Source organism: Scylla paramamosain, chromosome 11 (genome assembly GCF_035594125.1).
Source record: "Scylla paramamosain isolate STU-SP2022 chromosome 11, ASM3559412v1, whole genome shotgun sequence".
NCBI classification, from domain to species: domain Eukaryota; kingdom Metazoa; phylum Arthropoda; class Malacostraca; order Decapoda; family Portunidae; genus Scylla; species Scylla paramamosain.
The window spans coordinates 10,908,190-10,921,318 of NC_087161.1; the positions used below are offsets into that span (position 1 = coordinate 10,908,190).

Genomic DNA, 13,129 nt, shown 5'->3' on the forward strand with positions numbered 1-13,129 from the left:
GATTACTTTATCTTCAAGGGCAACTCTTCTGTTATTAACTACATGAGACTCAAACAAAAGGGACAACTAGAAGTGAGATAAATAAAATGGGGAATACAAACTCTGTGCGAATAAAAGCTATACTTAGAGAATAGGCTACATGTCGGGGACCCATCAATTCTCATCTCCACCCTCTCTCTCTCTCTCTCTCTCTCTCTCTCTCTCTCTCTCTCTCTCTCTCTCTCTCTCTCTCTCTCTCTCTCTCTCTCTCTCTCACATCTCCTCATTCATATATATAACACTATGGTGCCCCCCATATTTAACTGTGCCCCCACGAGTGCCCCCTGTTTTTTACACCCTTTGTTCCACAACCCTGTACATCATTCACATTCTTATCTCTGTCAGCTGCTGGTAGAAAGGGATAGTCTCATGGCCAATCATACTACACCATAGGTGCTTAGGGATAGCACAGCTGGCCACATAATTCCATAGCATGGCCCAACAACATACGTAGATTTACTCCTGTCCTTTCATAATGAGACTGTTATCTACCCCTACACCTACTCCAATCCTAATATAGGGGAATAGCAGTGCCTACTGCCCTGTATGGTGTTGAAACACAGAAAATGAGAGGATTGGAGAAGAGGTGGCTGAATGTAATGGAAATTAAGTGTTTGAGGAGTATGTGTGGAGTAACATGGAAGGACAGAGAGAGAGAGAGAGAGAGAGAGAGAGAGAGAGAGAGAGAGAGAGAGAGAGAGAGAGAGAGAGAGAGAGAGAGAGAGAGAGAGAGAGAGAGAGAGAGAGAGAGAGAGAGAGATGAAAATTGGTGTTTTGAGATAGTTGGCTGGTTGGACAGATCAGCTTATGTTAAGATGGTTTGGGCATATGGAGAGAATGGAGGGCAGTAAACAAGTAAGGACAATATAAAGTATGATGAAAGGTTAAGAAGAAGGCCTTGACTTGAGTGGATGAACTGTGTAAAGAGAGCACTGAATGAGAGAGGAATGACTGTGCAGCAAGCAAGGACAATTTTGCATGATAGAGGCAATTAAAGAGAAAGGAGTGAGTGCACGAAAATGATTCTGTCTCATCTACTCCTGGGAAGGAGTGTGGGCACATCTGGCAGGGCTTATAGATGTATGGACCCAATTATGGTGCAAGGCACTCTGTAGGACAAGTTATAGGTAGTCTGGAAATGTATGAGTATGTAGTCTCAGCCAGGTTGGAACCATAGTAGCTTTGTTCCATTGTTTTCACTAAAACTCTAACATAAAATGCATCTAACGTGAGGTATTAGCAGATCCTCCTTCCACATTAATGACAACCTGACTGTATAAGAAAAGCATCAGGCCCAGATAGAATAACATGTTTGATATCAAAGAGGACAAGTATTGGTGCAGGCAACACAGAACACTTAACTTCATGTAAGCTGTTTGAGCAGAAATTATGTGAAATTTCCAACAGAGTTTTAGTGGGTAGTCCAAGTCAACAGAGATGGAGGGAGTTAAAGTGAGTGTCACTGAAGAAGAGGGGATAGTTATTTAGAAGGTTGTGTTGAGTGGCTAAGTGAAAGAATGAAGTTCTTGAGACAAGGTTTGCCCTGCTCCATGCTTCTCCACATGAACTGTTTAACCCCTTCTATACTGCAACCCCCCTTGCCAATGTAAACAAAGGGTTCACTTGCCATACCACACAGTCTTTGCCTGTGTACATAACTCACATCCAGTGTTACATAATGTTTACTTTTAACACAGCACTATTTACTTCATTCCAAATACCTATATTTTTACATTGAGAGAAAAGACAAAATAATGATTTACAAATAGAAACATTATTTATTAAGAGTATGCACGCAACCCTATTTCCTATTGTTTTCAGCTCCTACCCCTACAATCTCAGGGACCTGGTAGGAAAGCGAGATTTTTGCAATCAACAACATGGCAGCCATCACAACAGCAGTAGCAGTAGCTCTCTACTTATTTTTGGCTTAAGAGGTGGTATTTTGCCATATTTTAGCTTTCTGCACCCAAAAACCCTGCTTTCCCACTGTCACTATAAAAAATAGTTTAAAACACTGAAGAAAAGACATTTAATCACTTTTATGATGTGCAATAATCCCATGTACCAATGGTCATTCCAGAGAAAATCAAAATAGTATTGTCTCAGGTATTCCTACTTAGCAGATTTGGGAAATAACCAAATGGTTAGTGATCTCAACTTCTGCCAGATAGCTGGCCATTTGTTTTTGCCAGTATTTTGCATTAAACAACAAAAAGGACAACAGCTGCATGTGTAGTTTGTGAAGAAAGACTTAACAATGAGGCCCTAACAGCTAGTAAGAGGAAGCAGTACCTCACTACCAAATACCTTTATGTCTCACATAAGGGATTGCCATATATATATATATATATATATATATATATATATATATATATATATATATATATATATATATATATATATATATATATATATATATATTTATTTATTTATTTATTTATTTATTTTTTTGCTAAGGGGTAGAATAAGGTGGCTAATAAAATAGTCAAAGGAGTAGTCACAGCTAATAATATTCTTGAAGCTGCTTACATAATAGCAGAACTTATAGCATAGAAAATGAAACCTCTCACTACTGATGAAGAAATAAATGTCCCTGCATACAATATGGTCATAAAAACAATGTCTGACAAAGAAGCTGAGGATCAGGTTTCAAAAGTACATGAATCAGGTTTCAGAAGTAATACAATCAGTCTGTCAAAACAATGTTTGACAAAGAAGCTGAAAATCAGGTTTCAAAAGTACATCTCTTCAATAATACAATCAGTCATAGGACACCTCAAATGTCAGTTGATGTCAGTGGAGATGCTGTAGAGAGGATCAAATCAAATGTAAAATTCACTTTGCAAATGAATGGAGTACTGACACAGCTGGAAAATGCTAACTGCTTGGATTTTGTAGATTCATTGATAAAGATGTCATCAAACGATTTTTTTTGCAAAGGACTAGAGCACAACAAATAGGGAATATATCCTTTTGTTTCCATGACCTCATATTCTATTGACCATGGTCTTTCATAGAATAACAGTTGTAGCATATCTGCTGATGGTGCACATTCAAACTAGAAAGGTTTCATCACCAAAGCATATAATCCCATGTACGAATGGTCAGGAAAATCCATCTATGACTACACAGAGATGTATTGCTAGCAAATACATATGAAGAAGAGCTAATGAGCTAACTGAAGTTTTAAACCAAGCTGTGAAGATAGTCATTTAAATCAATCCTGGGCTTTGAAATGCAGAGTTTTCTGAAAATGTGTTAGTATATGGGTACAGTTCACATCTCATTGGTGTTGCATATTGAAATAAGATGGTTATATCTAGATAATGTGCTGGACCATTTTCCAGAACTCAAAGAACGAGGTCTTTTCAGAGAAACATGATTCATCCCTCAAGCTACATCAAAATCATAGATGATGTTTGAAGCTGCCATACCAGTGGACATTTTCACAAGCTGAAAGAAATGGGTACCTCAAAACAGGGTAGACAGGAGACAATAGTTTCATCAACAGTCAGAATTAAAAGCTTACACATAAAGTTTGGCTTATGATAGTCTGCTGTTTAGAAAGACAATATAAAATTTTCCTTCTCTCCTTCATTAAACTGGAGTATGTGATCTTGGACCTCTCAAATATCTCATTCTGAATCACTTGCTACAACTGAGAGACAGTTGATATTTACTTCCATTCTCTCTCTCTCTCTCTCTCTCTCTCTCTCTCTAATCTTGATTAGACTATCATCCCCCAATTTGGCTGATAAGGCTGAGGAACTGAACTTCATAGCTATCTGATGCAATAAATATGTTAATATGTGTGCTTATTCAAAACTCAAAGGTCATATTTGAGAAGAGTGAAGGATTGCTGGCCATTTTTTTGGCATGGACTAGTGAAGGAGCATCAAATTTGGCTGCAAAGGCAGCACAGTGATTTTTTCCTTCCTCAGCATCATATTTATGTGGACAGACATTCTCAGCCAGCTGCAGACACCACCACTGTTGCCACCCACTGTGATCCTAGTTTAGCAACTACTCAGGGAGAGGTGAGGGCTGCAGCCACCACTGCAGCTGCCACTGCTAGCACTGCCATGTACAGTGGTGCTACTATAGAGAATGACCATGGAGAAGGGAAGACTGCAGCAGTTGCTGCCACTGCTGCTGCCATCCACAGTGATGTGACTGACTGGGGAGAGAGGCAGACTGCAGGCACCACCATAGTCATCCACAATAATACTAACAATGGCATAGCATGATTTATTACTGATTGTTTTTGTGCTGTATTGGTAATCCAAGGTCAGTTGTGGAAATTTCCACTTGTATCATGTATTTATCAAAGTATTTTTGGTTTATGGTGTGATTTATATATAAATTGTTAAGTTATATTTAAGGGTGATTAAGGTTAATATAGTACAAACTAAGTATTAGTTGCTACTACAAATAAGTTGAAAAAGAAAGTGTGTGGATCTAGGAAGCATTTTGTTTTCTGACAATGTGGTGAGACAGGACCCAAGCTAGCAGCTTATTCTCTGTTGTCAGTAGCAGTCACCAGTCAGCTGCCCACCAGTTCAATTCTCCACCACTCTTCAGTTTGCACTTCTTAAAATTCACTAAGTTGCTAAGAACTTAGAAGCATGGAAGCCTGGACAACAGCAGAGTCGATCTTTGCTACATATTACAACCAGTCGCTGGTAGGGGACACCATTGTCTTGGAGTCACCATCCCAGCTGTCACAGCTCTCACAGCTCAATCGAAAATCTCAGGTTTCCTAACTAATAAAAATATCCAAACTTATGACCTAGTAAAACTCATTATCAAATTAGGTAAATTTAAAACAAAGATAACAATGGTAGTGATCACAGACATGAACACCAATTTAATCATCAAAGGTTACAAGGAGATTGCTGACTTTCTAAAAACAAAGGCTATAAAATTACCAGATTAAAATATATAATATAACTTCAGATGAGGTGGGTCCAATTCAAATAATAATAGGTTCAGACTATTATGGGAAATTTGAAGGGAAAACCTTTAAGAAATATGGTGTTCAAATACTGACAACAGCTGGTGGTAAACTTATGGTAGGACCACTGTTACCTGTTTAAAGTGTATTACCAAATCACAGAGCCAGCCCTTCTTTGACACCAATCAAATCCCTCCTAATGGCCTGAGTTGGAGCCCAAATTATCCTTAATGAGCTACCTGACATAAGGAAAGAAAGAAATTAACCAATACATAAGTTATGGGACTTGGACACCATAGGAATAAATTCTAACACTCTAAATGTCGAAGAGCAAATGACCCAAGAGTGTTTTAACAAAACAGTAGAATATCAAGACAACCACTACTGGATCAGGTGACCGTGGAAAATAAATTCACCACCCTTACCAACCAATTATATCAATACCAAAGGTCAACTGAATAATCTGTGGACTAAACTAAAGAAAAATAAAAACCATGCTGGTACAATATATTATACAAAATCAAACCGGAAGTAACTTCATAAAGAGGACAGTGGAACCATTAAATCATAACACTGGCCATTACCTTCCTCATCATGCAGTAAAGAAAGAATCTGTCACCACCCCAATAAGGTTGGTTTTCAATTGCAGTTCATGGGCAACCAAGGGAGCAAGTAGTCTGAATGATTATCTGTATATGAAATTCTGTCTGAACCTATACACCCTAGTAGCTAACATCTCTAAAAACATTCTTAAGAATAGGTTTAAAAGAAGAAGACAGAGACTTTACAAAATTCTTATGGCCAAGAGATCCAAGCAATGAGAAAAGTCTCTTTGATGTGTACAGATTTAAATCCGTCCACTTTGGCTCATGTTGCAGTCCATTTCTATTATGTTCAACCTTAAATCAGCATTTTAACAAAACTAGTTGTCCTGAAATAGGTCATGCATTTTATATGGACAATCTATAAATAACAGCAGACACAGAGGAAGAAGCAGTAACTTTATGTGTCAGGGGAACAAAATAATGTTTAGCCACTAACATGCCTCTTCAGAGTTGAAACAGTAACTCAATAATCCTGCAAAACCTCCAAAGGAACAACTTGATTCAGAGTTACCTAGGAGGCAAAACTTATTGGTATGGAATGGGATGTGAAGGGTGACAGAATAAGTCTGCACCACCTTAATACCCTCAACATAATAAAATGGAATGGGATGAGAAGAGTGACAGAAGAAGTCAACACCAGCCTCAATACCCTAAACATAATCTAACTAAAGGATCCTTACTAAGTCAATTCTCTCTCCTATTTCATCCCCTGGGTATAATAAGCCCTATAACAATAAGAGGGAAAATGTTAATACAAGAGGCTTGGTAGGAGAAAATTAGTTGGGATACCATCCTCCCAGAATATTATTCATCTGAATGGGATAGAATAAGGGAGGATTGCATTGCAGGTACTGAGGTCTCCATCTCAAAAAAAGTTGATCTAAATCATAATGACAAGGTACAACTTCACATCTTCTGTGATGCGTCTTCAAAGGCATATGGTGTAGCAGCTCGCTCAATCACAGACAATTATAGTGAGTTGATATCACAGACATTTATAGTGAGCTGATAATGTCAAAGTCAAGAGTAGCACCAATGAAAACCCAAACCTTGCTCAATTGGAATTAACGGCAACAGAAACGGGTACTTGGTTAGCTAAATATTTAGTGGAAACAACCACAAAGTATCAGCCTGGGAGTAAAGGTATAAACCCACTCTTTAGGCAAGCAGTATTATGGACTGACAGTGATATCTGTTTTCACTGGATTAATAAAAATGAAAACAAAGATCCATATGTGAAAAATAGGATAGAAAAAATACTGTTGACACAAAGGGACTATAAATACCACCATATTCCTACCAAAGAAAACCCGGTAGATCTCATAACCAGGGGGTATGACATTCCCCAAATTATCAATGAAGATCAGATGATTCAGCAGGCCTAACTGACTAACCCAGAAACAAAATTGGCCCATCCAAAAATCATTAAATAGGGAGTAGTTAATGTAGTAGAAGCTCAACCTCAGGCTAACCATCCACCTAATCTGGCAATCATTATTAAGAGATACTCATCATTCAGTAAATTAATTAATGTAACTGAAAAGTATTTCAATTCATCATTCAGAAGGTAGGTAAAGCAATGCCAGATGCCCTAAAATTTTGAATCAAACAATAACAACATGAATTCTTTGTAGATCTCCATAAGGCTTTAGGTGAAGGAACCAAAATTAACATTAAACTAATAAAGAATCTTGGCCTTTACTTGAATGATGAACAAATCATAAGGTGCCGAGGTAAAATAAAATATGCTGAGCTACCATATGAAACAAAGCACCCCATCCTGCAACCAAAAGAGTCACTTCACCAAACTAATCATTATGGAGCCCCATACCTTACATGGGGGAATGGGGGGCACACTAGCTCAAGTTATGAAAAATTACTGGATACCCAAAGGACGTCAAGTAGAAAAACTTCCCTGAAGGAGTGTAACACATGCAGATGTTATGAAGCAAGACCCTTAATGTATCCAGGACTCCCAAATCTTCCTCCAGAAATAGTGAGTTTAGATAGACCCTTTGAAGTGATGGGTGTAGACTACACAGGCACTCTGATAATAACAGGTGAGGGTGACCTCCCAAAGAAAGTCTATATATGTTTATTCACCTGTGCCATGATAAGAGCTATCCACCTAGAAGTGGCTGAAAACCTTAGTTCAGAGACCTTTCTGCAGTTGTTTAAAATCTTTGCAGTAAGGTGTTCTTGTCTCTGCTTTATCATAAGTGAAAATGCAGCTAACTTTATAGGAATGGCTCCCTTTATTCAAGAAATTATGAATGATCTAAAAGTGCAACAAACATTAAGCAATAAACACTTAAACACTTAAACACTTTATTATAGCCTAGGTTTATACATTTCATTATTGGATAGGTATACATTATTGGCCAGCCTATGTATAAGCTTGATGCTTTTCAGGCAAATGAAAAATTTAAAAGTACATTACTTAAAGTAAACACAATAGACAACTTAAAATCGAAAAATCTATCATGAAGATAAATAAAAACATAATATGATAAGGTTTACACAGAATAAATATATCTATATTGTTATAAAGTTGAGTATGAAGATGGATGGGATGACACATAGGGTTAGGTGATATAAATTGATACATATATGAGACTGAAATCATATAGATGTGTTTAAAAATAAAGTACAGGAAAGATGATAAAGTTTTGTAGGGTTAGTTTTGTAAGATCAGGGGGGAAGTAATATAAGGTATGAGTGTAGGAAGTGACTGATTAGTATGCATCCAGAAAATGACTCTTTAGTTTGCTTTTGAATTTGTGAATAGAGTGGACATTTTTGTATTGCGAGGGTAGTGAATTCCATATTGAGGGGCCTAGGTAGGAAGTCGAGCGGCAGAAGATACTAAAGCGATGGGTAGGTAGACAAAGGCGTTGTCTTTGTCGTGTTGTGTATTCATGTGGTGGAAGAGAGACATTAATTTGTTTTTTGTACATAGATGTTGCAATGGAAAGTTTTGTTATGTCTTCGAGTTTTAGAATTTTCATGCCTTTAAAGAGTGGAGCTGTGTGTTCAAGATATGAACTTTTTGTGATAATCCGTATTATTTTTTTATGAATGAGGTTTATGCAATTTAGGTGTGTAGCTTGAGTGTTAGCCCATATTGGATTACAATATTGTAGGTGTGGGTATATGTGGGCATAGTACATTGTTCTAAGGATCTCGGTAGGCATAAAATCCCTTATTTTATAGAGCATGGCAGTACAACGTGACAGTTTCTGGGAAATGTTAGTTGTGTGAAATTTAAATGTAAGGTTTTCATCATAGGTTACTCCTAAGAATTTAAGTTTACTAGTTCTAGCTATTTGACTGTTTCTTATTATTAATTCTGGCAAGTTATTATCATTCTTGTTGGAGAATAGCATGAAGTAGGTTTTATCGCTGTTTATGGTAAGTCGGTTACTCAAACACCATTCATTTAATTTGTTAGGCAATGTTGTTGGAAGTTTATTATACAAAGGGCACATTGGCAGAATGCTTCACAGAAAGAATGATAGGGTTAGTTAAAAACTGCCTAAAGAAAATGCTACATTGAGCAAAATTAAATCTCAAAGAATTAAGAACAGTAGTGGTGGAAATTGAGACCAGAATTAATAACCAACCACTAACTTACTTAGATGGCACCTCAGTACAACTGGAGGCAATAACACTGTCTCATCTTTTACATGGAGACGATTAGAAACATTCCAATCTACTGAGGTGGAGGATCGTACCCCAGACCCCACCACAGATGATGATAGGTCACAGTATTAAACAGAAAGTTATCGTCGACAAAACAAATTGTTAGAGAGGTGGGAGGAATACTGGTCCAAAGAATATCTTGTCAGTCTTCATGAGAAATTCTACAGCACTCAACCAGCTGAGAATGTAGCTTCCTTTAAGGAAGGTGATATTGTCTTACTAAGAATGGAGCAGAATCATTCCACTTGGTTACTAGCTACGATATTACTGTATCTTGATGAAATTTGTATCTTGATGAAAAAAACTGTATCTTGATGAAAATGGCATTGTTAGAACAGTAGAAATTATGGTCAAGGGACAAAGGATCCTTAGAACTATTAATAAATTAGTTCCATTGGAGTGCTCTCCCAAGCCTACCCCAAACAATCCTGTTGAGGTCAGCAGACCCAGAGGGTTGCCTCAGGTTCAGGAGAGTACAGATCCCAAGTTGCGGACCAGGCCAACTCAGAATTCTTGGGATAGGGGGAGAAATTTGATCTCAGGTGGTCATATTACCTGAAAATAGATTCAGGTAACCCAGAGGATTGCCTCAGGTTCAGGAGCGTACAGCTGCATACCAGGCCACCCCGAGTAGCATCTCAAAGTTCTCGGGATAGGTGGAGGAATTTGATCTCAGGTGGTCACATTACCTGAATATAGATTCAGGTAATGCCCAGCCCCATGATGTGGAAATTTCCACTTGTATCACACATTTATCAAAGTATTTTTGGTTTATGGTGTGATTTATATATAAATTGTAAAGTTATATGAAAGGGTAAGTATGGCTAATATAGTACAAACTAAGTATTAGTTACTATTGTAAATAAATTGAGAGAGTGTGCAGATCTAAACAGCATTTTGTTTTCTGATAACATGGCAAGATGGGACCCAAGCTACCAGCTTACCCTTTGTTGTCAGTTGCAGTCACCAGTCAGCCACCTACCAGTTCAGTTCTTTTGCCTCTCTTCAGTTTGCACTTCTTAAAATTCACTAAGTTGCTAAAAACTTAGAAGAACAGAAACCTGAACAACAGCAAAGAGTCAATCTTTGCTACGTATCATGACTAGTCACTGATAGGGGACACCAGCGTCTTGGAATCACCACCCTGGCCATCACAGCTCCCTGCCTGTCACATGTACCACAGCTAAGTTACTGGTTATTTATACTATATCTAGCTATGGTTTTTGTGTTAGTGTGTTAGCTGGAAGAGCATTAGGGTGAGTGAAGTTCTAAAAAATGCCCACATTAGTATTAGCATAAAAAATAATGAGGAAGAGACTTACCTAGTTAGATATATAAAATATTCATAGCTCATATGAGGTCATATCAACAGTAAGCATTTATCAGCTGTGTGTGTAAACAATGTCTGAGCATGGCTTTTTTAATGATTGTTACTGTACTGTATTAGCTTTTATTCATTATTCTTTTGATGTTTTATGAAATCATAAGTACCATATTTGATGGCTTATAAGATGCACCTTTCCTCAAAAAAAAAAAAAAAAAAAAAAAAAAAAGTCTCAGGAAATGAGCCTGCTTCCTATGAGGCCAAGGTTCAGCATTGAGGCCATGGTTGGTGATAAGTCTCTAAAATCAAACCCCAGACATCTTTGCACATGTAAACAAAGTGATGATTGGTACTACACCACAAAACAACTCCTTTCAAGGTTACAATATACAATAGGTCATACTTACCAGTAATTCACAGAGAATGACACCAGTCAGGAAGAATTTGCCTAAGTGACCATGCACCACACATTGCATGTACCAAAACAAACATGCGGTTGGTTATGCGCTGAACACGGTGACATGGGCAAGCTTCACTGTGTTCTTTACAGTGTGATGCAGTTACTCCTTGAGGTAAGACACACTTTTATACAATTAAAATAGCACCTATCTTTTAACATTCTTATGAACAAACTTTATTACCCATGTAGTCTCTCACAGTCACTGCTGACGCCATATGCCAGGTACATGTTTACATCTCACAACAGGATTGGTAAGTAGGCTACTAGAAAATATTAGTTTTTAAAATGCAAAATACTGGGATCTAACAATGATCTAAATGCATGTGAGAGTCTTCAAATGTCTGGTGAAATCCTTCACTTCATATTCAGAGCTTAAATCCACTTATTTATCTTTTTTTTTTTTTCCATTTTAATGTATGCCTAAACTGGGTGCATCTTATGAGCTCATGTGTCTTATGAGCCATTGAATACGTTATTTAATACCTTCAGTTATATACACAAAAATTTTTGAATGCTGTAGATACTCTGGTAAAAATTTATTTAAATTTTGGAGTGCCTGTCTCAGCCATGTCTGAACAGCAGTAATTTTTTTTCATTGCTTTCATTATAACTAAAATTAATCATATCTAATGTGGGCCGTTAGTGGGATCAAAGCCCTGCATTATCAGTGGCCTTAATTACTTAAATATTTCAACAATATTTCAAGTTCCTCTGTTCAAAAAAAAGTGATGATAATTGGAATGGTTTGGATATGTATGAGGTAAAAGCAACAACAATAATTTTAGAAGTTAGGCAAAATAAGATAAGGAGACTAATCTAATATCCTATGGAAAAGTCGAGACTAGATAAATATGTGCTTACATAATCTGGAGTTGCAAATTTTTCTCTGTGCTATTTCATCTCCAGCACTTCAATGGATAAAGGTTTGATATCATTACACAACTAAAAAACTCACCAGAATGTGGAGATGGGGGCAACCCCAGGGTGCCAGCAGTGTAGGTGGTGATAGCAAATACAAACGAGGATTGGTGTGCATGGGCCACTTCCAAGAATGTTCGGTGTTCTGAAATACAACAGTATATTTTCAATTATCATAAGACAAACACTATCAATGTATTTGAACTCACTCCTTGAACAGTGTGAGATGTATGCTGTATAAAAAGTTTAAATTCATCTTTATACCTCAAAAACAGCATGAATATAAAATTTAAATTGTAAGTTTCTACACTAGTTTGATTATGACCAAAGCACATATTTTTGGGCACCTCTATGTGCACTTATATTCCTCTCTTTTGCTTTGGTGCCTTTTCTTTCTAACTCAGCTTTCATATCATATGAGCTTAGTCATTTAGGGTATCTCACTCATACATACTGAGTATTACTTTCCTTGTTTCTTCACATTCATTATTTTTAAGAAGACTTCACCCATCTCCTTAACTGATGCAATGGTAGATGGCCACTGTTCTTTTTAAACTATTAACAGCTGTGTTCAGCAAGGTTCTGTCCTACCTCCCACTCTTTACCTATAATCAATAAGTTATCTCAGTAAAACTTCTTAGGCTTATGACTCTACCCTGCATTACTAAATGCCATTTGCCATACCCAGTAAGAATTGAACAATTCATGCAAAAAAAAAAGCACATAATACCTGACTTCCAATCTTTCCATAATATCTGAATCAGACAGGACAAACCTTTATTATTCAGTGCCTCAAAAACTCAATTTCTTAACTTATCCACTGGATACATTCCTCAAGACAGTTATCCCCTCTTTTCAATAACATTCATCTATAACCCTCCTTCATACTGAACATATTGGGACTGGCCTTTCCTAAAACTGAAAATTTTACATCTCTTCTTTGCTAAAACTCTTCCTCCTATGATGCTGATTACTCTGTGTCATCTCCACCCATCTTTTTAATCTTTTCACTAACTCAATACAAGGACCTTGTATGAAGTATAGTTTCCATATATGGGGAGGTTCAACTTAAACAGCCCTACTAAATATGGTTAAATTAAAAGCCCTAAATCTCTCTTATCATT

General features: G+C 37.1%; 1 protein-coding gene across 10 annotated transcripts in view; it reads right to left on the bottom strand.

Moving 5' to 3' along the window:
• The window catches only part of LOC135104938 (thioredoxin domain-containing protein 16-like), a 428,690-nt gene that overhangs the window by 296,510 nt on the left and 119,051 nt on the right, over nt 1–13,129 (bottom strand). For all 10 annotated transcript variants that reach the window (XM_064012732.1, XM_064012729.1, XM_064012731.1 and 7 more), the window contains one exon: nt 12,043–12,150. In XM_064012732.1, the coding sequence (XP_063868802.1) occupies nt 12,043–12,150 (108 nt within the window). The remainder of the gene's footprint in view (nt 1–12,042; nt 12,151–13,129) is intronic.